This window comes from Suillus subaureus (genome assembly GCF_016647635.1).
Source record: "Suillus subaureus strain MN1 chromosome Unknown BJ212scaffold_15, whole genome shotgun sequence".
Taxonomy (NCBI): Eukaryota; Fungi; Basidiomycota; class Agaricomycetes; order Boletales; family Suillaceae; genus Suillus; species Suillus subaureus.
Genome location: NW_024538571.1, coordinates 92,677 through 113,852, shown reverse-complemented (window position 1 = coordinate 113,852; position 21,176 = coordinate 92,677). Strand labels below are relative to the sequence as shown.

Here is a 21,176-nt window from a genome sequence, read left to right as displayed (position 1 = left end):
AAGAACTTGATCAAAGGTTCAAAATGCGCATAATGCCATAATTCCACCGGCCAAATTTTGCCTGCTAATTCAAGCTTCACGTCACTGTCCGACTACACATGCTGTTCAAAACGTGCAGGTGGAAGACACGACGAAGGAATTAGGTACCAGTCTGCCTTTCCTGCAAAGGTTCACTGCTACATTTGGACTTTAATACTTCAGGTCCAGTGAAAAATCAACAACTCTCAATTGAGTAAATCCTTGATAGATCACTTAGCAAAAACACTCTAACGAGGTATCTAACACCATGAAACAACTGAGATAAATCAATTTTTAGGAACCCGCTCGACTCTGTCCATCATCTCTACCATTTCCATTCCGCAAGATGGGTGTGGCGAGTCCCCTCTCAGAACGCATTTGCTCTTCTGGAGATTGTGAAAACTGCCTGCCAGGCGTCATCGTCCCTACTGATCCAAGCTCCACCTCTGGGCTTTCAGCCTCGTCTTCACTATCATGCGGCGTACCTAGTGCGCTTAGATTCGTACCGGCGGGTTGACTGGATATCGAGATATTCCTCCGCGCACGTCTGGCGTGGAACGTGCGGCTGGCAGTGGCATTCGAGAACAAAGGAAGAAGATACCTTTCATCCAGCTCCTGGAACCATTTGCCGTCCTCGTTGGCCTGTCTGTCATCACGTCTTTCTGAAGACGGACCAGCATCCGCCGAGGTGGCCATAGGCAGTACTTCTGCTTCCGACTCAAATGACTCTGATGATGCTGCAGAAAACACAGTATTGCCGATCGGTGATGGTAATGCTCCTGGGTGGTGATTATAAGTCCGCGATGCGTAGTGTGACCCTACTCTGCCTGCAGCCCGTCCATATCCGTGCTGCGATGGCGAGAAATATGGCAAGGGCTCAGAATCGTCAGTGTACCTGTTCCATGCTCCACTATGGCGGCGATTCTGCCATGCGTTACGTCCCGGAGGTGCATCTTCGTCGCTGCTGCTAGCAGCTTCGTCTTCAACGCCTGTGCGAATACCGAGGATCTCCAGCATGCGTGCAGTGGTACCCCCGAAGACGAAAACAGTAAGCACCACTACAACGAGGACAGTCGTCCGCAGCGTCTCCGCATTCTCGCCTTTGAAACCAGCCGCGAGTGCCACACCCACCGCACCTCGCAAGCCAGCCCAGAACAACATCATCTGATAAGAGTGTGGAATCTCTTCTGTTCGCTGTCCCCGAGCATGACGAGTGAAGAAGTTGATCGCTTCAGATAGTGGGAAGACAGCTGCGTATCGGGTAAACACGACTGCGACCGTCGTGACCACAATGAAAAGGGGCTTGACATAGTTGGTAACGCGCTCAGATGACGGAGGACTTGTGAAAAGTGAGAGACCGAGGTAAATGAAGATGAAGTTTTCGGAGAGCTGGGCAAGGGTCGAGAAGATGTATTTTGTTGTTCGTTGCGTTCGCCGGGACATGGTGTGATACGCGTAGTGTTTTAAGGTGATTCCGCAGAATAGGAGAGATACGATACCAGACATCGACAAGCCGTTCGACAAGAAGTAGCAGGTATATGCGCAGAGGGCAACGAGACAAGATTCGATGGAAGGATACAGACTCATTGATGAGTGTTTAAGGATTAGGGACATTCCCAGGCCGAAACTAACGCCAAGAGCCATGGATACGCTGAATGAAAGCAAGAAAATTCCGATGCCATGGAATATGGACGAGATGTATATCTCTGTGCCATGGAATTGCGCGAGAGTTCTGAAAATCACAAGATAAGCATGCGGATTCTAAAGGGAGAAAGGCAATTCGAACTTACTCATACATGACAATACTGACCGCATCATTTAGCAGACTCTCGCCAAAGATGATGGTGTAGAGCTTTGGGTCCACCTTATATTGATTGAATATGGCAAGAATGGTCACTGGATCAGTTGCAGATAGTGTAGAGCCGTAGATCAAGCACTCCAGCAGTGTAACATCCAAGGATTCCAGTCCCAGAAATGAGTAGAGATACACGAGCACCCTGTCCTAGAACAGTTAAGCAAAGTAATGATGATGCTAGAAGCGTTTTCGCATTTGACGCACCCAACACCGACAGCTGATATTAATGTGCCCAAAAATGCAAAAGTAAGGATGGAGCCGAAATTGCGGAAAAAATTCTCCTGCAGCAAGGTTGTATATGTCTGAATCTATTTTAATATCTGCGCATTACTCACTTGCTTGAGCTCGTATCCGGAATTAAGAATGATGGGAGGAAGTAGCAAGTTGAAGAACAGAGTATGCTTGAAGGTCTATGAATAAAGCTTCAGCCACAGCAGTCACAGTTTATGAGGAGCTTGGAGATATGTTCCAATAAACCAAGACACCAATCTGTCCGTGAAAGCAGTAGAGGTAACGAAAGGATACTCACCAACATTTCTCGAATCATCGTGCCCGGTGCAAGTCTAATCACCAACCCGACAAACATCCCTGCAAAGATAGAGACGGTAGTCTCATGGATGGCCCGGATTTTCCTGATTTGCAGGTAATAAGACGTCCATAACGAGACGATGAGTAGCAAGCAAACAAGAAACAGGGACCACGACGAATAGTACTCTTCGTCTTCTGGAATGGGAACTTCGGATGGTACTGCGGGTGACGCCTGAACTGTTATTGGGCTCAACTTGAAGGCCATGAAGTGTACACAGCCGAAAGTAGCACGGCTACCGCAGTAGATGCTTGGGGTCACGGGTACTCCCACGCAAACCCTAACGTTACGTAATACACTCCTTCCATTGACTTGAAACGAGCAGAGTGTGGATGTATTAATGAATGAAATATACAATAAGGCCCTCTATCCATGTTATCTCGTTGCTTATTTCACCTCCTCTGTGTCTTTGCGGCCTGAGTTCGAGCAGCAATGATCTCACTCCTCTTGCTCATGTACCACGATTTCGCGTACTGCATAGAATCCATCATGCTGGGTGGTTTGACCTTTGGTTCGGCACGGGGAGTTATTTTGAGCCACCTGCGCACCGTCGCACGTTGTAGGATAAAGGACTGCAGGCATGACACCATCACACCAGTCAGGATGGACAACCACAAACCCTGAATATGTATATAATCATTAGAATTAAATATGCAAGAATTGACCGGGAAACCCTACGCTAGGCAGTGAACCCATGAGAGGGACGCTCATGAATGAAAAGATGCGCATGTAATTCATCATATGAGCCATTTCGGGACGTTCAGCAAAATTAACGTCTCCTTTCATCACCTGTGACCATAATTTAGCATCAATTTCCCGGTGCATAACTGCTAAATACACGCACCGACATTTGGATGTTGATGGCAACAGTGGACAAGATGGGTAGGATGTAATATGGGTCCGACATAGTCAAGTCAGGCAGAAAAAAGACGCCGCTCTGCTTGAGCTGCTCTACAGGAAGCATGGTCATCTTCCTGACAGCAAAGAACAAACCCAATGTGACTGGGATTTGAACAAAGGGCATGATAATGGAAGGAAGCACCCGCGCTCCCGCTTTTTCGTAAATTTTCTGTCTCTTCAGGGATATACGTTGCAATGCAAGGCGGTCACTGGTGTCGATCGATTTCCATTCCGACGTCACGGCCTGTAGCTGATCGGTATAGGGAAGTAAACGCGACGAGTTGCGAAGACTCATGATGTTGGCAGGTAAAATGACCACACGCCACAAAAGTGTGCCAGCGATGATCGTGTAAAACCACGGCATTCCACTGCTGACCTGTAGAAGTTCGAATGACCACCTTATGATCCCAGCCGGAGACCAGCCAGCGAGGCCTAGTTCTGCTAAATCACCGTATTGAAGGGGTGGAATGGCGGTGGCAAGCGCAGGAATATCGACACCCGCACCACTGTCAACAACGGTTGTTAAACCGTCCTCCGCGGTAGTTCCTGGTATCGGAACAGAGTCTGGCTCCAGTGTCGCTGTATTGATTGTTGTTGCTGGTTCCAAGTCCACAGCAGCGGGACTAACCTTGCTACTGGAAGTTGGTGCTGACTCCACTGCCGATGCCGCCTGCTGCTCAGGTATCGCCGATTTTGACCACCAGAAGTTACGAGTATGCGGTATGCGCTGGGAAGGATACACCCTCGGCATAATTTTTGAGTGCTACAGGAAAACTGAGTAAACGAGCATATCTGATAGTCCTCAACGCGCACCGGTAAGGTTAAAAACAGCCCTTGGTTTTGAGACGCTTGCGGCCATATTCTGCAGTGTCATCAGCAGTGTTATGTCGGCAGACTCATTCATTGGAAACGTACCTTGCACCGTAAACTCTTGGATTCAGGCGAATGCCCACGCGTACCGTTGAAGGCAGAAGCATCAATTTTAATGTCAAGCCTATGTTCTGCTTAAGCTGACCACCACCTTCACTCCCAGCTTGAAGTGTAAGTAAAGGTTCGAGAATAATTTAATGTGCCGAACCGAGCCGAACCAGTTTCTCACAGCACCAGTCAATTCAATATTTTTGGCACTTCACCCCCATCATGCACACATACCGGTGAGCCCTACGAAAATAACTTGCGATCACCAACGTGGCTGAATATCACAATAGGGGTCATAGAGCAGATTCATTTAGGCCAATTGATGTCCTTGAACTCAATGAATTTCGGGCACGCAATCGCACATTCAACGGTGCGTACCGCCGTACCGCCATTGCTACCCTTGGGTACGCACTGACGGCCCTCCGACTGTTTGATTCGCGTTTTTTTCGAAGTAAGTCTATTATCTCATCGTCTTTGACTTCTTCCATGGTGACCGTCACCTATGACATCGGACAGTTGGTATTCTCTATCTCGTTCTCTCCATTCTCCTTTTCGCTCTCGGGTATATTCGTGCTCGACATTCGCGGCATGACTTTTCCGACGGATCGAAACCTAGCGCTCTTTATGATCAGGCGCTCCCTACTGTTGGGCAGGAAGACAGACGGGAATACGGTCGTCCATTCGTAACGGCTGGACGTGATGTTGTTGCTGTTGGTGCACTCGTGATGGTAGTGGAATTCCTGTTGCTTGTGTTTGTACTTCAAATGTGACTCTTTTCTGTGCAGCATCAACCTCATATATTGGGTATGGTGCGAAAATTTACCCTGCTAGTTCTATCTGAACTAATTTGTATGTAGCTATGTTGGTCAAGCGTTATTCATTTCCGACTCCTATCCTTCGCTGTTTCAGCTGAGGAATGCAGAGCCGTCGATACGCCATTCAGTATTGTAACCATCAGTATGAAACCCAATCGCATTTTCAACGGGGTCTCCAAGGATCAACCGTTAATACGTTTGCGTCCCTCAGTCAGTATCTACAGTAAACACGGTTTGTCCATTCAGCACAACAACCGAAACTCAACAAGTCATTACACAACAGTACTGGTGTATGTAACAATCCTGAGGCTCGCGGCACAGCCAACAAGCTTATTGTATCGTCGATGAGATGAGTACGTTGGTATCATTACGCCGACTCGATACCGGGCAACACGACTGAACTGAATCCAAACACATCATACCCACAAGGATCAAAAGGTGAAAAGGAAGATGACAAACGACTTCAAAGATGATGCCTGGAGATTATTTGTCTAAAGAGAAATCACCATAGGTATAATAATAGACAATTCCGTTCCGGTCACCATAAACAACCATCGAAATTCCACAACTATCGGCTATGAGTCCTTGGATAATGTAAGCCTCAGAAAGCTGTGACCGCGAGACCTGCAGCACCCAAGATAGCACCGACAAGCAACGATACATCTGCACTGATTGATCGGGGGCTACCACCTATAAAGCCGCTAGACAAGCCGCCGGCGGCCTGCACAGCGCCGCTCAAGAAGCCACTCGGGCAAGTTGACACGGTGGTACTGTAAAGAGCAGTCTGACCACGGAGCAGCAAACTGTTGTTTAAACCTGGGGCGTAAGGGAGACTGGACTCGAACGTGATGTATGACGTGAGAATGTTGCGTGTGCAGGTGGTGCAGAGTTGGGTTGAATTCATGTTGGAATTAAGGAAGAGGAATACGAGATTGGTATCCTGAAATGTCGTGGTGTTGGGAATAAGTGCAGTAGTAGAGTTGCTGATATCCCGACGTGCGGAAGCCCCGCCACCAGGAGTTGTATATAGGTATTGCTGCAACGCTTGTTGTGTGTTGGAAGTCGCCAAAGCCACATTTCCAGTAGCAGAACTACCGGACGTGGTGTTCAGCTGCGTGACACAGTATTGCCCGTTGTCAGACTTTGAGCATACGGCTTCTCTGAGTGGCGTCAGGACATAGAGGACATCATAAGTCCTGAGGACATCGGTATTGAGATTCGTTGTAAGTTCTGCTGAGCATGCCGAGTAGTAAGACATCAACTGAGAGCGAACAGTGCTATCAGGGCATGCGTTGAACGCAGATGATGAGCAGAGGTTGCTCAATGCAGTGTTAATGGTACTCGTGGTGATGTTGCTCGAGTTGGCTCCTGGTGCGAACGCAGATGTCGCAGATATAATTGGGGTTGTGCAGGAGGAGAAGCTACTGTTGCTGTCCAGACTTGTTAAATAGTCTGAACAGCCTTGGCTGATTCCTGAAGGAATGAAAGGATTGGAACTGGAAGACTGGGGAATGGTTTCAGAACAGTGTTGTCAGTCTAACAATCAATGATTTCACCAAACTAACTTACAGACTGTGCCAAAGAAGCAGTAATGAACAAGGAGAGAATAGCAAATGACTTCATTGCAAGGTGGGTATGATAGATATCAACGAGTGGACGGGTTCTTTGCAGTCGAAGGCGACGATGGCGACGAAGTTTCTGTTGAGAAGGAAAACAATCATGGAAAAAGATCCTTCCTTAGTTACAAACAAAGCCAAATATGTACATAACACACGACTTGCTCATGTTTTGTGTTAATTTGCTGCCATGGCCAATCTGCTAGCAACGGTTTGATCAAAAACATATATGGGCCCATCATGATATCCTGCGACTGTCGAATATGAGATTTCAGGAGAATTCCCAGCTATGTCATGCTCAGCACTCTTCACTCCAAATATGGCATGCCGCCGCCGGTTGCCCCAGATTTATGCAAGCGGACTATCCCTGCATACGCACCTTTTAATGTACCTTTGGTCTTCAGCATGGATCTGGGGGACACATCGAGGCCTATCAAGACCGGTTGCTCTTTCATCTTATCGATTGATCTCCACGAGTGTGAGTGTACCTTGGTACCTGGCTAAATCCAACATTCATCTGTTCCACCCGAGTCTCACTCCACAGATCAGTTGGCTGATCGGGCCGCAGCTTGGCGTCGCACACTTACAAGAAGCATATAATAATTTTCTTGTAAGTCATGACAGAGCTTACCTATATCTGATTGAGCACGGATCTTGTACACACCTGCCAAGTGACCCACACAGCTGCATGGGACTCATCACAAATATCCTACCTGAAGTATGTACCTTGGATCTGTGTCCGATTCTTTCTCACACTAGGGTTAGGGATAAGAATTCCTAGTACAGAAGGCTATTCTCTCCTGTTCTCTCCCTGTTCCAGGAAAACCTACTAGTACGGACATGAAAGAGTCTACGTTCCACTCTAGTAGGCCTATCGCCGCTTAAACTCGCCTGGCTCAGGTGTGTCACCTTCAGGATCCGCACTGTTGTGCTGACACCGCTTCTGTTCGCATACCCCAAACCTATCTGGATTCTTGTTCAGTTAAGTTACTTCTGCAGACAAATACATGACATGTACATATAAGGAAAACACTTCAAAAGCACAAGGACGCTCGGATTGGATCGTACTCGTTACAGTAAGTTGCTTGACCAGAGTCCTGGAACTCCGCTCAGTTCAAGTTGTGAATCCTCTTATCTGCGCTAAACATGCGGTAAGACCAGCTGATATTCCATTGTCAAGGGTTCATCTCCACAACGCGGTAAGCATCGAGTGTCTCCCATAATTGCTTGACCACTTTTTGCCGCCTTAGTCCATCCGGTATCTATCGAACTTCCTTGGCTTCGACGACCTCAATTGTAGTCGGGTTTACCTTGCCCGAGAGAAAGAATCCTGACCTGTCTGAATATGACATTAAATTCGACGTAAAGCGGTATAATACTCATGTCACCAACAATTGCTTTCCATGCTCAAAGTCATCTTTATCGTAGGAACATAGCGGATATGTATGAACGTTCAGTCAGCAGCACCAGCATATCGGTTGGCCACAACCATTTCTGAATATCGTCAAATAGATCAGTGGAATAATCCGCATTCGGGTCCGTCGCGATCAAAATCACTCATTTCCGTCGAGGTGCTGCATGGACATGCGCCCATAATCGTTCCGTGCGGCATATCGTCACCCATGTCGCCACCAGTCTGTAATATCGGGAGCGCATTTTAATAACACGTAACTGCTCAGCAGACCATACCTTTTTGTACTTGAATGAATGAAATGAGTGAACGGATGACCTCCCGATGGGTGAAATACATAATTATTGGAAATCAATTGGAAATCGTGGAAACTGTGTCCAGCTGAGGGATTAGCGCAAATCGTGACTGTATGTCATGCATAGCATCTGGTTTGTGTTGACTATTGAAGAAGTCGGAACTCGGAGATAATTGAGATACTTGTAGAGTTGTGTTTTATGCATCTATCTTCGGCACCGTAATCTCGAAGAATAGAAGACATTCAATCGGATTGATGCGCAACAACCATTCTCGCAAAGCCTCGCAACCAACCTTGTCGTGAAATTTAAATAAAGGTGTCGGGCACCGGTGATCTTCAATACAAAGCGGGGCGACGATGCTTACGTCAGGGGGTATCGCTGTCTAGACAAGTCACCCGTGTAAAACTCAGCATTCGGACACAACTAGGAAGTATGAAGTGACATATCATGTCAGCTGGCTATACCATCTTATCAAAGTTCATGTACCACACTACTCGAGTATATCAGGCAAGAGTTTTGACGTATTTCTGAGCACTAAAGCCAAGAACTCATTAATGGGTGGAAAGCACTCGGTTATCACAAGTAACAACATTGTTCCCGGAGCTATCACGAAAACGAGGCGTCAAAATACTGTCCCCCTTCTATATGGTCTGACACTAGCGTCAAAATTCTTTCGGCTTTGCTGGATTATCAGGAATCAAAAGTCCGGGAACTCCAAGAGCTCTTACAGCGCCTGGAAGTTCTGTCCACGCTCCTTCGCCCTTCCCACAATTTGCGCGAACTTCCGTGTTATCTCCCTAAATAAGAATTACAACGTATTTTGCAAAAAGTCTCGTCTACAGTCCAGGGTAAAGATGGGAAGGCGGATCATCTACCTTAGTCAGGCTGAAAATGCCCCGTAAGCTCTCACGTTCAGACACACCAAAAGACCTCCAGCGTCCGACAAAGGAGCGTCTGTTGTGGATGTAACCTTCAAAGATCCACGTCCCACGTCCTTCGTCACCCGAGTATTTCTGCAAAAATAATACGTCATGACAATGTGAAAAATCCGTCGACCGAAGCAGGACTAACTGGTTTTCTCGTCAGAGTGACAAGTCCATCAGATAAGCGGATCCTTCCAAAGAAGATAAATGCACCCCAGGTGGCTTCCAACCTGCGTGGAGTCTACACGAGTGCGTGAACAATCTGGAAACCCCTTTGGTAACGAAATACTCACTTCCCCAGTGATCACGACATCTAGGGCATGCCGTGGGTCCCTGTAGTTTTCGGAGGTATCGGTTGGGCGAAAAAGTTCATATCGATGTTTTGATGTTCCTGTGGCGTCCGAAAATTCATTTGCTGTCTGGAGTGGGAAGGCATGACAGTCGTGTCACCAACGATGGAGCACAGTGAGAACCATACGCACAGTGACTCCTTCACAATCATTCATGGATAAATGCTTGAACGCTGACTCTCCAAAATCACCGTTCCGCGGAACGCTAGGCAATGGCATGCATGGTGTGAAGCAGAGGTGTTCCTCAAGCCGGCATTGGATAGGATGTCTGGACACGAAATCTGGCGAAACCGTGGGATCAGATTTCCGTGAAGGACATTGACAGAACGATGTCGGCGATGTCTATGGAGGTTTTAGTCGAGTGCTCGAAGCCATTGACCATCGCCTACCCTGTGAAATCCATCATCGATTAGGACTAATAAATGACATCGAGCACTCACATGTATGTACCTTCCCAAGTTCCACTTAGTAACCCAATGCACGACCGAAGTTCCCAAGTGTCATCCGGTAAACCCAGGCGATGGGCAACACGATAGAACTCTTCATCATGAGCGAGACTTCTTGATGCCCGCATCTTCCTTCCTGCACGATCCGCGAAGGGTTCACGGGAGGGGTTTTGATGACCCGAATCAGCGACAAGAGGTGTCCTTCTTCTTGTGATGGCAAAGAAGTCTTCTATAGTAGGACCATCGTGTTCCGTGGGGCGCGCGACCACTTGAGTTTGTGGCAAATGTTTAGGCACTTGGAGAGCAATCGCCTCCTTCAGCGCGAAAGTTAGGAAAATTGACGCAGAAAGAAGGCTGGGAGCGGTTAACGTGTATTCCCTAGTGTAAATCGAGGAGAAGAGTGACCGGTAATTATTTCCGACACAAGCGCCGGGCATCATTTCTAGTGCTCGGTTGTACGATCCGTCAAATGATAAAGGACATCGTCTCATCCCGCTGTTCACATTGAGCGAAAGAACCTAAAATGATGTCAGTATTGGTTTAATATGTGGGCGCGATCACTTCATCACATTTGACGACCCTGTGACAAAAGGTCTTAGTTCCGAAAGGGTTTGACTGCGTTCCTCCGACGGCATATCGGCAATAAACTCTGGACGATGCATTAAATCAGGAACGCCTATATACTAGAAAAGTGCGCAATAGCCTCACTGTGAGACCAAACCAAACATGCGACAGATATAGCTAATGCGCGAGCCGTGTCGTCACGAAGAACCCCTTGCTGGCCAAGGCAACGTTTCAACAGTATACGTATATATTGCGCGATGCCGGCAGAATGAAGTTGAGATTCGTTCATCCCATCGCTCTCCAACAGCATTAGGTAGATTGTCCAGAGGTCGGGAAGGATACTGTGATCGGCAACATGGCGATGCCGGATGCGTCGAAGTACTGCACATCGACGCTGTAACTCCAATGCCAAGTTCGTAGTCGTAGGAGATGCTAGTTTGCTGCGACGGAGATGAGCAACTAAATCAAATCTAATACGAAACACCCGCGCATAAAGCTGGGGGCAAGATGTCAGAGAGAGGGCGTCATGTAGATTGCGGCTACATAAAAGTAGCTGGAGAACAGCACCAAGACCGGTGAATGGTGCGGAAGCAACAGTGAAGAAAGCTATCTGGGACAGAACATCGACAGGGATTGATTCGAGGTGAGGAAGCATCATACTTTGTGTAGAATCACAACTGCAGGCGCCTTTTAAACTAAAAATCAGGTGAGTGGCGGAGTGCCGTTCGAGCAATGGGATCGCCGCGCGAACTAAGCGGAGGTTTGCTTTTCTCATTGAGAAAATTGAAACGTCTGAAAGAGAGGTAAACACGCGTTCTCCAGATCAGATCTTGATTGTAATCGTGGCTACGTACCCGTGTGCCTGGTCGAATTCATATATCCGTCTTCACAGCAAGTGCTATCGGAAGCGCACCGTAATTCTTGGCCAAATATTTTCCACATCCAGCACGGGGCAATATATGTGGCGTTGACTGCGCAACTGCTGTCCTAGTAGTCATCGCCCAGACTAGTACTGCTGGATCAGGGCCAACCGCCAAAGTTGAACGTATACATCACTTCAAATTTGGGTGCAAAGCAAGAAGGCGGATAGCTTCTGCTATGACGCCATTACGCATTAAATGACTGCTCAGTACTCAGTAGATCCATTATATTTTGTAAAACACCCTTTGAGCTTCCAGCATCTGACACGAGGGCAAGAGAGCCTCATAGAGAGCTGTCGCTGCCAAAGCAACTTCCCCGAGCACGGAGATGAACGATTTAGAATCGTTGTCAGATGGCAACAAGCGTTCCGAGCATTGAACTACTCCGATGGAGCATTGGCATCATGATAACGGTGAAAGGGCGGTGGCAAAACGCATTTCCTAAGATGCGCCAAGAAAGGAAACATAGGTTTCGCACCGCTTTGTGCATTCCCCATCTGCTTGAAGTTAACCTTGTCCACTGACCAATCTAGCGTGACAACCACTCACAAAGTTGTGTGGGTGGAGCGAAATGTGAACCCACGCGTTGCCTGCACACTGTACACAGCAACTATCTCTTCTCTGTATGTAAATGACCTGGAATTCACGATCAATGTTAATGTGCATTTTGTACATGTGGTAGGACAATATTGTGCGACGAACAAGTCAACTTCTCATGTGGTTGGGACTGTCTTACAAGGAGCATCTGTTGTGTGCGTCCGTTTAATTGGCTTACCAAACAACACCAGCACATTCGTCACGCACATTAACAATGATTATATCGCACAAAACCTTCTCATTTCCTATAATGATGCTTCTTAACCGGTCTGTTACAGCTTACAAAATCTCGCGCTCATCAACTCCCAGTATGATTACAATTCTTGGGGGGAAAGTTAGGTGCAAACCGTTATGCAAGATACAGGATGCTTACTTTGCATGGCAGCAATGTCAGAACTCTGGATGTAGTCGTCAAAACTAGCGATCTTCTCCTGTAGATCATCCAAGGAGACGAGTTCATCCTCTGTTCATAAAAGTCATGACCCCTTCATCAATACGATGGGGAATGATAGCTTACCAACAACCAGGGTGATTTGGAGTTTCTTGATGCCATAGCCGACAGCGACTAGTTTGCTGGCACCCCAAACAAGACCTTCCTGCTCGATGGAACGTACAGAGTCCTCAAGTGCTTGCATGTCGGTTTCGTCATCCCAAGGCTTAACCTCCAAGGTCACAACAGACTATTTGGAGGCGGCCATCATAAGCACCGCAATATTAGGCAAGCGAAGAGACTGACCTTCGCAGCTGCTTTGGGTTTATTAGCTTTCTTCGCATTGTAAGCGGCAACACGCTCTGCTTTGAGCCTCTCTGCCTCTCCGTCATCTTCTTCATCGTCATCAGCGAAGAGATCAACTTCGTCTTCATCAGCAGCAGCAGCAGGAGCCGATGCCGATTGAACGAAAGCCTGCCCAGCAGTGCTTGTGCCAGGCAAAGCTGCATGCTCCGCAGTATAAGACTTGATATGCGAGTACCATCTGGCAGAGTGCGGGTATTTCGATGGCTCCGGTGCCGTGAGCAAGTTGTAAACGTGGACGTCTGCTTGAGAGGGCGTGTACCTAGAATCAAGAGATTTAGCTAGATCCAATGATATAACGAGCCAAAGAATCAGAAGGCTAGGTAGAGAGTTATCGGCATATCTGAGCAGCGGTGTCTAGTCGCTTCTTGGAAACACGGACCATAGCATAGTGATCATCGTGAAAAAAGGTCAAAGAATGGAAAATAACTCACCCCTCAATATAAGATCTGGTAGTTAGGTGTTGCTCAAGGGCGTTAAAGTTCAAAGACATCTTTATCGTAAAGACTGCAGCAACAGTTGAGTTGAACGGATTAAAATTTAAAGTTTCCTTTGAGATACCTCTTTAGGGCCGGCCCACTGGTCGAAAAAGCAAGACTCGGACTTGTACTACAACTCCTTAAAGTATCGACAACGATTCTCTTGGTGTTGTTGACTTATTACGCCTACCCTGCGGGATACTGTAAGCTATCTTTGGCTCTATCGAAATCGAAGCTAACGATACCCGGACTAGCAGTTAACCCGAAGCAACTTTTTCCGCATACGTATGAGGTTGCAGCTTGTTGACTTCTCCCAACTTCTACCAGTGCTGAGCGCTGAGCGCTAAGCGTTCGTACGTCTTATTTGTATTCCCATCGTGTGTGATGCAATTGACAGCTTGTTGAATACGATCCCCTGTATTTTACAGAGCTAGACCCTTGCGTTATATTAGAAACACCCTTGCCTCATGGTTTACTGTGCATTAATACATGATCTTTCTATCACGGTGTAGAAAGATCTGCATGCATGAACATGCTTTCGACAAAAGGAACTGGAGAATCAATCAATCCCGTCGGTTCAACTGCGACTTTCATCTGTGACTTTCAAATGTTTATCTTTTTTTCCATTGTGACATGGGGCCTGGGCCATTCTACGACGTTGTTGTCGTAGCATCAGGCTATTCCCGATCGCACGTGAAACATGCTGCAATGATATGACCTGCAAGCTCCTATTGGCAACTGATTGGCCCGGCTGGTTGAGTGCCTTGATGCTGAAGCGTCTCAAGACGATATGACGCTATTAATTTGCTCGAGTGATGAAACTAATGACACAAAGCAAGTAATTATTACTCCTCTTTTTCGTTTCATGCAGTGGGTTGTGATTGCGCAGCGCAAAGGCTTGCCCCATATGCAAAACAGGTGCCAAACTGCCATCCTATACTTGGACAACTACTTGCTGATTCTTCCGTGAGTACTTGCCAAGGCAGTGACGGTTGCTCATATCGCACGCCAGAACAAGCAAAATCAATTGTTAGTGACGATGCCACATAGGACCCTACTCATAACTGTCCGAATCCTCTATCCGTCTCGGTTCTTAAGTCGGAGATTGACTATTCGTTTATGGAATGCCGCTTGATCTCGATATCTTAGCCCCACAAGACCTAGTCTGAATGAGAACACGACATTCATACCCCCTACGAATGAAATAACTTTAAGAGGCATTCGTACTGGTCTCGCAGAAGGGCCGTCTTCCCCGCGATGGGGCCTTCGCCGTTTGATATTGACATTTCTCGCCTGAGACTCGCATGCTATGCGCTTCCGTCGTTCCTCGGATATTCGTGTGATGCGGCCGCCGTCGGGGTGTGTGTCTATGCATTCTGAATCCCGCTACTCGTATCCGTTCTTGACGCTTATTACATCCTCGCACTTCGATCACACTGGTAGCCAATGGTTTTGATGGTGCGAATGCTATTGTATTTATTATGAGATCAAGGGTTCGCAAGCAGTTTGATGCGTGTCCACTGGCAATGATTTCGGCGTCCTATACGATCGCTCGTAACAATTGAAAGCTGCGGAGACCGTTGGCGTCGCGATCATACTGCAAAATTGCCTAGTTCTCGCCTAATGAATGTGAATGGTTAATATCTCCAATCCATGTTCCTTTAAGCGTGCTTTCGCGTATTGCTCCACTTCATCATGATGTCACTCCGGAGTGCTTGCCTGTTGACTGCCAAACAACATTTGCTGCACTTATAGCTAGTACATGAGAATTGAATGTAGTGTGGGACGTGTGGATGCCGTCAAGGCTGCCTGCATGCATTCGGGCACAATCTGCTGTGATTCGCGCTCGGCGAGCGTTGGTCGAGCGGCGTATATACAAGCGTATATAAGGCTAAAGCCCAGCTGTCATTGCGATGCATAAGTGGTGTCGCGCGGGTTTCCGAAATCGTTGGAAGTGGACTAGCGTCGGGATTACATCATTTGAATCCTGGAAAGGATACAATAACCATCTGACCTTTGCAGGGAGTCGTGTGAATGAGTCTTGACGTCTGCATGTTTGCAAGGGTGTAATCATTCAATATTCATGAGGACAGGTAACGTGTGAAGGGGGACAATGACGGTAAACATTGTATTTGGCGAGTTATGAGAGAGACTGATATAAGTACATCTTAATATCAAGTAGGAGGTCATCAGATCTGACATGAGAATTGCAGGAGTGTTGATACGATAAAGACTCTCGTAAGCCGCACGTTAAGGAGTACTTCTGCATCCTAGATCTTGGGAGATCCTGTAGACAGCATTCGCAGTTTTCTTTTCGTGCTTCTACTTACCTATACATTACTCGAATAAGCGTAGTATTAAGCCTATCAGTGCGGGGCGCTTCATGCACATGCCTGGCAATGAAGGGGCTGAGACACCCAATTATCGCCTCGGAATTTGGTGATACGTATGGTTGGCGTATCGATGAAGAGATTATGCTATTTGACGCACGATTAGCAGGACGGCTATTACAAACCTGTTCGGACCAGAACTTATCCGGAATTGCGGGGGGAAGCATGTTGTACGTGCGCTGTCGGGAAGTCACGAATTGCACTAAGGCTTGTGCCAAAACCTTGCGTCATGACCCCGCAATGCTGGTAGTCACGAAAGTACTCAAAATAGGTAAGGGGAGTCCTAGGGAAAACCTTGTTATGGAACATAAAGATAACATCTCAACAAAGAACTGAAAAGGAAAGCGACCAGACTCACAGCCATGGTCGTGAACGTTGACGATAAGTATTGCGTGTTGATGAAGCGTCACAAGAACGGAAGGGTTAATCATATCCAGCCAGGTCTGTCTAGGCCTTACCATAGTCTTACGTGCAACTTCTTCGTGAGATCAAACTCCAGTAATGGGGAGATATTCCCTTCAACTAGTAACGGTGGGACTGAGATGGGCCCATCAAGAAATCCTGGCGCAAGTGTTGATACCGATGCCGTTATTGGCCCTGCATATGCCCACGCCAGCTGTAGTGGTTGTCATACCTCGTTGCAAGTTGGCGATGCTTTTGTGGGAACGACGCGATCTCACCTTCAGGACAAAGTCTTGCTCTTGTGAGTTTTACTTCGAGAGCAGCACGCATAGATGCAATGTTTCTTTAATCAGTAGTCGCGAAATACAACGATGAGAACTCGACATCTCATTCCATTTGCCGTCCATCAGTGTCTCATGGTCATGCATTAACGATGACAGGAGTCACGGTCTTTTACCGGGTGGGGGGCGGGAATGTGGCACAACAACAGCGAGCCTATGAGAGTATTTAATTAGCTCATTCTTGCCATGAAGAATGTAGAATATATATTGATGCAGTATACGCCCCTAGTTGGGTTCCTGCAGCAAATTCGATGTGACCGTGACCCGTCGTGAGTTGTTCTGCTCTGAATCGCAGGTGCAACCCTTGCTGGTTGGTGCCATATCATAGTTATTGCCCATATGAATGGGCATTGACAAGAAGACGATCAGAATGCGGTCGGGAGAGCATTTGTTGCATGGAGCTGGGGAAGTGATGGTGTGCGGAAAAACAGATAGCAATTGGGGCCTGACTCAGTGTAGACAGCCGGAGAACACGAGGAGGTGCCCAGGAGTTGCGGAATGATGACCGATTGAAGAACGGGATATTAGTTATAAGCGTATAAAATTAATATTGTACATAGTAAGTCATACAGATGCCCATGCATCTATAGGCAACTAAGACGCGTATTCGAACCGTGGAGTCACGAGACATGTCAACCCCGCGATTGGAGGATGGCTTGTCGAACTCATTACTTATTTAATAACGAGTGACCTCTCTGAGGGCCTCAAAAAATCTGCAAACTAATTGAGACTGGACTAAATGGCTTGATACCTATGCAGCTTCCTGTGACAGGCCTAAGCTAGAACTGACGATGCATCGCGTAAAAGTTCGTGCGCCGACTAAAACGTGCACTAACGTTTCAATTGCAGTGAGGTCAATCACCCAAGTAACTTGTTGCTTTTGCTAGCTATAGCTTATCTCCAAATGCGGTTCTGGTAACCAAGAACTTCAAACGCCCCTCTGCACCAAAAGTAGTGCGTATTATCGTGTGTTATGGCACATTGTACTAAGAGCTCACTCTGCCACTGAGACGATGTCTGTGTAATTGTATCTTCACCCACACAAGGCGCGCGGAGCTCAATTTGATGGAAGCGAAGGTCCTGCCACTAAACCCCCATGGGGGGAACCCATGTTCACTAAGTATAGTGCAACGGCCTGACAGGTGCTTCCAGGATTCTATGGATTCGACATCTTCGGAACTCGGGCTACCCTTCACACACAGGCCCAAGGTACATACAAATTGTTTCTACTGATCAGAACGCAAACGCCACGTTGACTAGACACGGCGCCACTGCTATGGGTCCGAAAAGGCATGAGGTAAGCTAACGTTTGTTCCGCTTGTCACTTTCGCTTGAGCAATTACGCCTACCAATGTACCATGCTCGTATGCTCATATTTCCGCCTCTCATCACCTTTCGATCATTTCACGTGCTTGTCTTTCGCTTGCCATGCTACTTATTGGCAAGTCCTGTAGGAGCTATCTCGGCCAGAGGTAAGATACCAGTCGAAAGAGATTTGACGTCATCTTGTTGAGCGTAACAGAGAGCGGCCTCTTTCTATCATCGGCTGACTCTGATACCGTAGGGTTGGAAAGGGTACGGAGTCCGCGATATTCAACGACAGAAATTTGGTTCCTACCGTATGGAGACATTAGTAAGTTCACTCTAGTCAAAAGGTTTCCCCAATAATTGATACCATTTTATCGAAGGAAGTACCTGGGATGGTGGCACTTACTAACGCGCCTCGCCAGGATGTCCGCCCCATGACATGAATAAGCATGCTGCGCATACCGTGATATCTTTGTGCGTGGTGTAACCCGTATACGTTCTTCGTCACCAGTAGGGTTTATTCAGATGAGTCGAAGGTTTGATCTGAGATTCGTTTTTCTTATTTAGGTAATATACAATCACATTCCGGATATAACCGGTGAGTTGGTTGAGTCTTTTAAATGAGCGGCTTACTTTCGCTTTCGCTTTCCAATGATATCCGCGACCGTACTATAGCTTCTTCACGGAGCGCGCTTGCGATCTTGTTCACGTGAGAATCTGATGCCAATCTATACCCTTCCAAGCAATGATTCGCAAGTCGCCGTTTCGCTGAAAAGCAAAGTTATTCCTCGAGTTTCGTCCCTCCTTGAGAATGCCCGTCTCTCTTATCACGACTCCTGCTGAGCTTTTAGAACAAATTGTCATAATCGCAGTTCGCCAGCATCGCCAAGGCCCACCCAGTGTCTTGCGTTCCCTACGATTAACGTGCCGCATGTCCAACAATGCCCTTTCACCTGAATCAAACTCATATCTATACTCGATGTTATTCAAGGACAGGTTTTCTCCTTGGCGGGATTTTCCGGGCGGTCATCTCACAGTCGACAACATAGAACATGAGCTAAGGAAACGTTTTCGAGCACTCCAGCGCATTCGGCGAGGCGATGTTGCTGATCCTGATATTCTGGAGTCCCTCTCCACCATCTATATTATGATGCTGGAGGATGATGGTCGGAACTGGGACCAGTTGCTTTGGGCTCAACTTCCTGTTTTCATGACGCGCTTCCTTAGGGAACGCTTAATGATGGGTGCCGAGACCAACAACGGCTGGCCTACCGAGAATGAGGTCAATGTCTTGGCCGTTTCCATCTTCTGGTTGATGTCCTGTTCAGGTTAGCCGTTTTCATTTATTTGTATCCGTGATTATCATGCCTCCGCAGAGTTTATACGTGATGAAACCGATGAACTCAGGAGAGAGTTCGTGCAACTGCTATCACCTTACTCCTTTGCTGGGTTTCGAGTTCGTTCTCCATTGATTATACTTGCTATGTTCTCATAACGCATTTCCTAGTATCCATGTTTCTCTGGCTTGGAGTACGATTTCCTTCCTTCGGAAAATTCTCCTAAAATTGTTGCTACATCTGCTCATGGGGTATATTCTCCCATTCGTCCAGTTTCAACTATCATATGCTACTTTGGGCGACCAGTACCGTTCAGCCTTCCACCACTTGCTCCATACGCTATTCTTGTTCACTTCTCTCGTTTGGAGACTCGCCCTCTTATGATCCCTCCACACCTACCAGAGACTCGAGCAAAGGCTGTCGCCAATGGTATTTCAGGGCCTACAAAGGAGGACATAGTATACTTCAATACTCGTTGCAAGACTCACTTTTCGGACACAATATACGGCAACCGCTTCGATACTCTACTCAAGAGCCGGCGTCATGACCCAGATTGGACGCGTTCCATTCGTGATCCTCTTTATCGCTCCCCTTCTTCCTTACCTGGACAGTATATCCCTGGCACAATTTCCGGTCACTGGCAGGGGTCTTTCATCGTTGAGTTTTCGTACCTGTTCATCCCCCACATGGACTAATATGAATAGGCCCCATATTATAATGTCTACAGGGATATGCTGTCATCTCCCTCTGCTCCGTCACCTTTTCCAACGTTTGGCCGATTCCCTCTTTATGTTACATTCAGAGAGCTTTACTGTTACTCTCCATCAATTCCCCTCCCCTTGAGAGGCAATGAAGGCGTATTTGAAAATGCTTTTTTGCCAATCGGTTGTCGGTGGCATGAAACCGAGGTTAGTCTTGACATTAGTTCCAGCGCAAAGGTTGATATTTTCAACAGGCAGGGATTGAATTTACCGGAGAAAACGCGTCATTCAAGGCCTATTATTCTCCGCCGAGGCAAGAGCACCTCGAAATTGGCTTTGTTGGGGGCACTACCGGCAAGTCGAAGCCAGGTGCGCATGGTGCTTTTGATGTCATCATCACAGGAGTGGTGTGTTCCATAGAATTCTTTCTGTCCCATATCTAATTATTTTAATAGACGGAGGATCGCTACGCAGCTGCTTGGGGTGGCTATCGTTACATAGGACGGATACGACCCTCAGATGGTCTAATAGTTCTGCTCCGTGAACCAGTAAGGAACGCCATGCTGCTGTCTTTTCTACGCTCAAGTGGTATGTAGCTGGACCCTCAGATGGTTGAACTTGGACGAGCCTTATTCAGAGGCTACAGTACGTTAATTCGGTTCAAATAACTGTTGTGTACGCTGACAAGATCGCGTTAGTTATCTCCTCTCGCAACTTTGTGGGTCGCTGGAGATGCGTGTCCGGCGGCGTTCATTCCCCTGAATGGGAGTCAATATTCAGTTTGTGCAAAGACGTGTCATGGGAATAGTTGTCACATTGATATAACCTACTATCTTTGGCCCAGAAATGGCTCAGAGCCTTGCAGCAGCCTCAACACTCGTCCTCTACCCCCACTATATGGTACATAGGTACTTCTTATGCAGAGAATGATGATGCTATTTTTCAAAACCACAGAAATGTGTTCCCCATGGTAATCAGACCCACCTTAATCCCAGATTTTCGTATACATTTATGTAAATAGACCTCAACTTTTTCTGTTGTGAAAAAGTATGTCATGAAAGGTTGGACTTCGAAGACTTCAGATCCGACACTGAGCCACAGGTTGCTTTCGGACTCGCAAGTTCTCTACCGGGTGATTACAACTGGGTTGGAATGACGAAGTGTGAACTCGGAACCAAAGCACGGGGTGAGAAATTTTGCAACTGTGTAC

The 21,176-nt window shown here is 47.2% G+C and overlaps 7 protein-coding genes across 7 annotated transcripts; 2 read left to right on the top strand and 5 right to left on the bottom strand.

Moving 5' to 3' along the window:
- Positions 1-207: 207 nt before the first annotated feature.
- Positions 208-2,692, bottom strand: BJ212DRAFT_1352535 (Sodium/hydrogen exchanger family-domain-containing protein). Its single transcript, XM_041335568.1, has 5 exons — positions 2,403-2,692; positions 2,209-2,283; positions 2,078-2,154; positions 1,809-2,015; positions 208-1,750 (listed from the first exon to the last, which is right to left on the bottom strand). Exons 1-5 carry the CDS (start codon positions 2,664-2,666, stop codon positions 313-315), a joined length of 2,061 nt encoding a protein of 686 aa, XP_041193253.1. The 5' UTR covers positions 2,667-2,692; the 3' UTR covers positions 208-312.
- A 48-nt stretch (positions 2,693-2,740) lies between these two features.
- Positions 2,741-4,424, bottom strand: BJ212DRAFT_1352532 (60Kd inner membrane protein-domain-containing protein). The gene is made up of 5 exons (XM_041335567.1): positions 4,275-4,424; positions 4,173-4,221; positions 3,304-4,122; positions 3,138-3,248; positions 2,741-3,079 (listed from the first exon to the last, which is right to left on the bottom strand). Exons 1-5 carry the CDS (start codon positions 4,334-4,336, stop codon positions 2,852-2,854), a joined length of 1,269 nt encoding a protein of 422 aa, XP_041193252.1. The 5' UTR covers positions 4,337-4,424; the 3' UTR covers positions 2,741-2,851.
- Positions 4,425-4,485: 61 nt separating this feature from the next.
- Positions 4,486-5,294, top strand: BJ212DRAFT_1352531 (uncharacterized protein). The gene is made up of 3 exons (XM_041335566.1): positions 4,486-4,513; positions 4,568-4,728; positions 4,794-5,294. Exons 1-3 carry the CDS (start codon positions 4,500-4,502, stop codon positions 5,045-5,047), a joined length of 429 nt encoding a protein of 142 aa, XP_041193251.1. The 5' UTR covers positions 4,486-4,499; the 3' UTR covers positions 5,048-5,294.
- Positions 5,295-5,324: 30 nt separating this feature from the next.
- Positions 5,325-6,897, bottom strand: BJ212DRAFT_167968 (uncharacterized protein). The gene is made up of 4 exons (XM_041342548.1): positions 6,874-6,897; positions 6,662-6,790; positions 5,726-6,596; positions 5,325-5,676 (listed from the first exon to the last, which is right to left on the bottom strand). Exons 2-4 carry the CDS (start codon positions 6,713-6,715, stop codon positions 5,576-5,578), a joined length of 1,026 nt encoding a protein of 341 aa, XP_041193250.1. The 5' UTR covers positions 6,716-6,790; positions 6,874-6,897; the 3' UTR covers positions 5,325-5,575.
- Positions 6,898-9,251: 2,354 nt separating this feature from the next.
- BJ212DRAFT_1446804 (uncharacterized protein) lies at positions 9,252-11,353 on the bottom strand (the record flags this gene model as incomplete). Its single annotated transcript, XM_041338302.1, has 8 exons — positions 9,252-9,428; positions 9,487-9,579; positions 9,632-9,753; positions 9,880-9,969; positions 10,139-10,629; positions 10,696-10,810; positions 10,843-10,875; positions 10,900-11,353. The coding sequence occupies 8 exons, from the start codon at positions 11,351-11,353 to the stop codon at positions 9,252-9,254; spliced, it is 1,575 nt and encodes a 524-aa protein (XP_041193249.1).
- Positions 11,354-12,219: 866 nt separating this feature from the next.
- BJ212DRAFT_1352501 (uncharacterized protein) lies at positions 12,220-13,537 on the bottom strand. Its single transcript, XM_041335565.1, has 5 exons — positions 13,443-13,537; positions 12,952-13,270; positions 12,733-12,895; positions 12,589-12,678; positions 12,220-12,537 (listed from the first exon to the last, which is right to left on the bottom strand). The coding sequence occupies exons 1-5, from the start codon at positions 13,499-13,501 to the stop codon at positions 12,530-12,532; spliced, it is 639 nt and encodes a 212-aa protein (XP_041193248.1). The 5' UTR covers positions 13,502-13,537; the 3' UTR covers positions 12,220-12,529.
- Positions 13,538-18,431: 4,894 nt separating this feature from the next.
- BJ212DRAFT_167647 (uncharacterized protein) lies at positions 18,432-20,841 on the top strand. The gene is made up of 10 exons (XM_041342547.1): positions 18,432-18,438; positions 18,496-18,637; positions 18,710-19,256; positions 19,305-19,384; positions 19,436-19,921; positions 19,970-20,173; positions 20,221-20,373; positions 20,422-20,514; positions 20,563-20,611; positions 20,665-20,841. Exons 3-10 carry the CDS (start codon positions 18,740-18,742, stop codon positions 20,772-20,774), a joined length of 1,692 nt encoding a protein of 563 aa, XP_041193247.1. The 5' UTR covers positions 18,432-18,438; positions 18,496-18,637; positions 18,710-18,739; the 3' UTR covers positions 20,775-20,841.
- Positions 20,842-21,176: the final 335 nt, after the last annotated feature.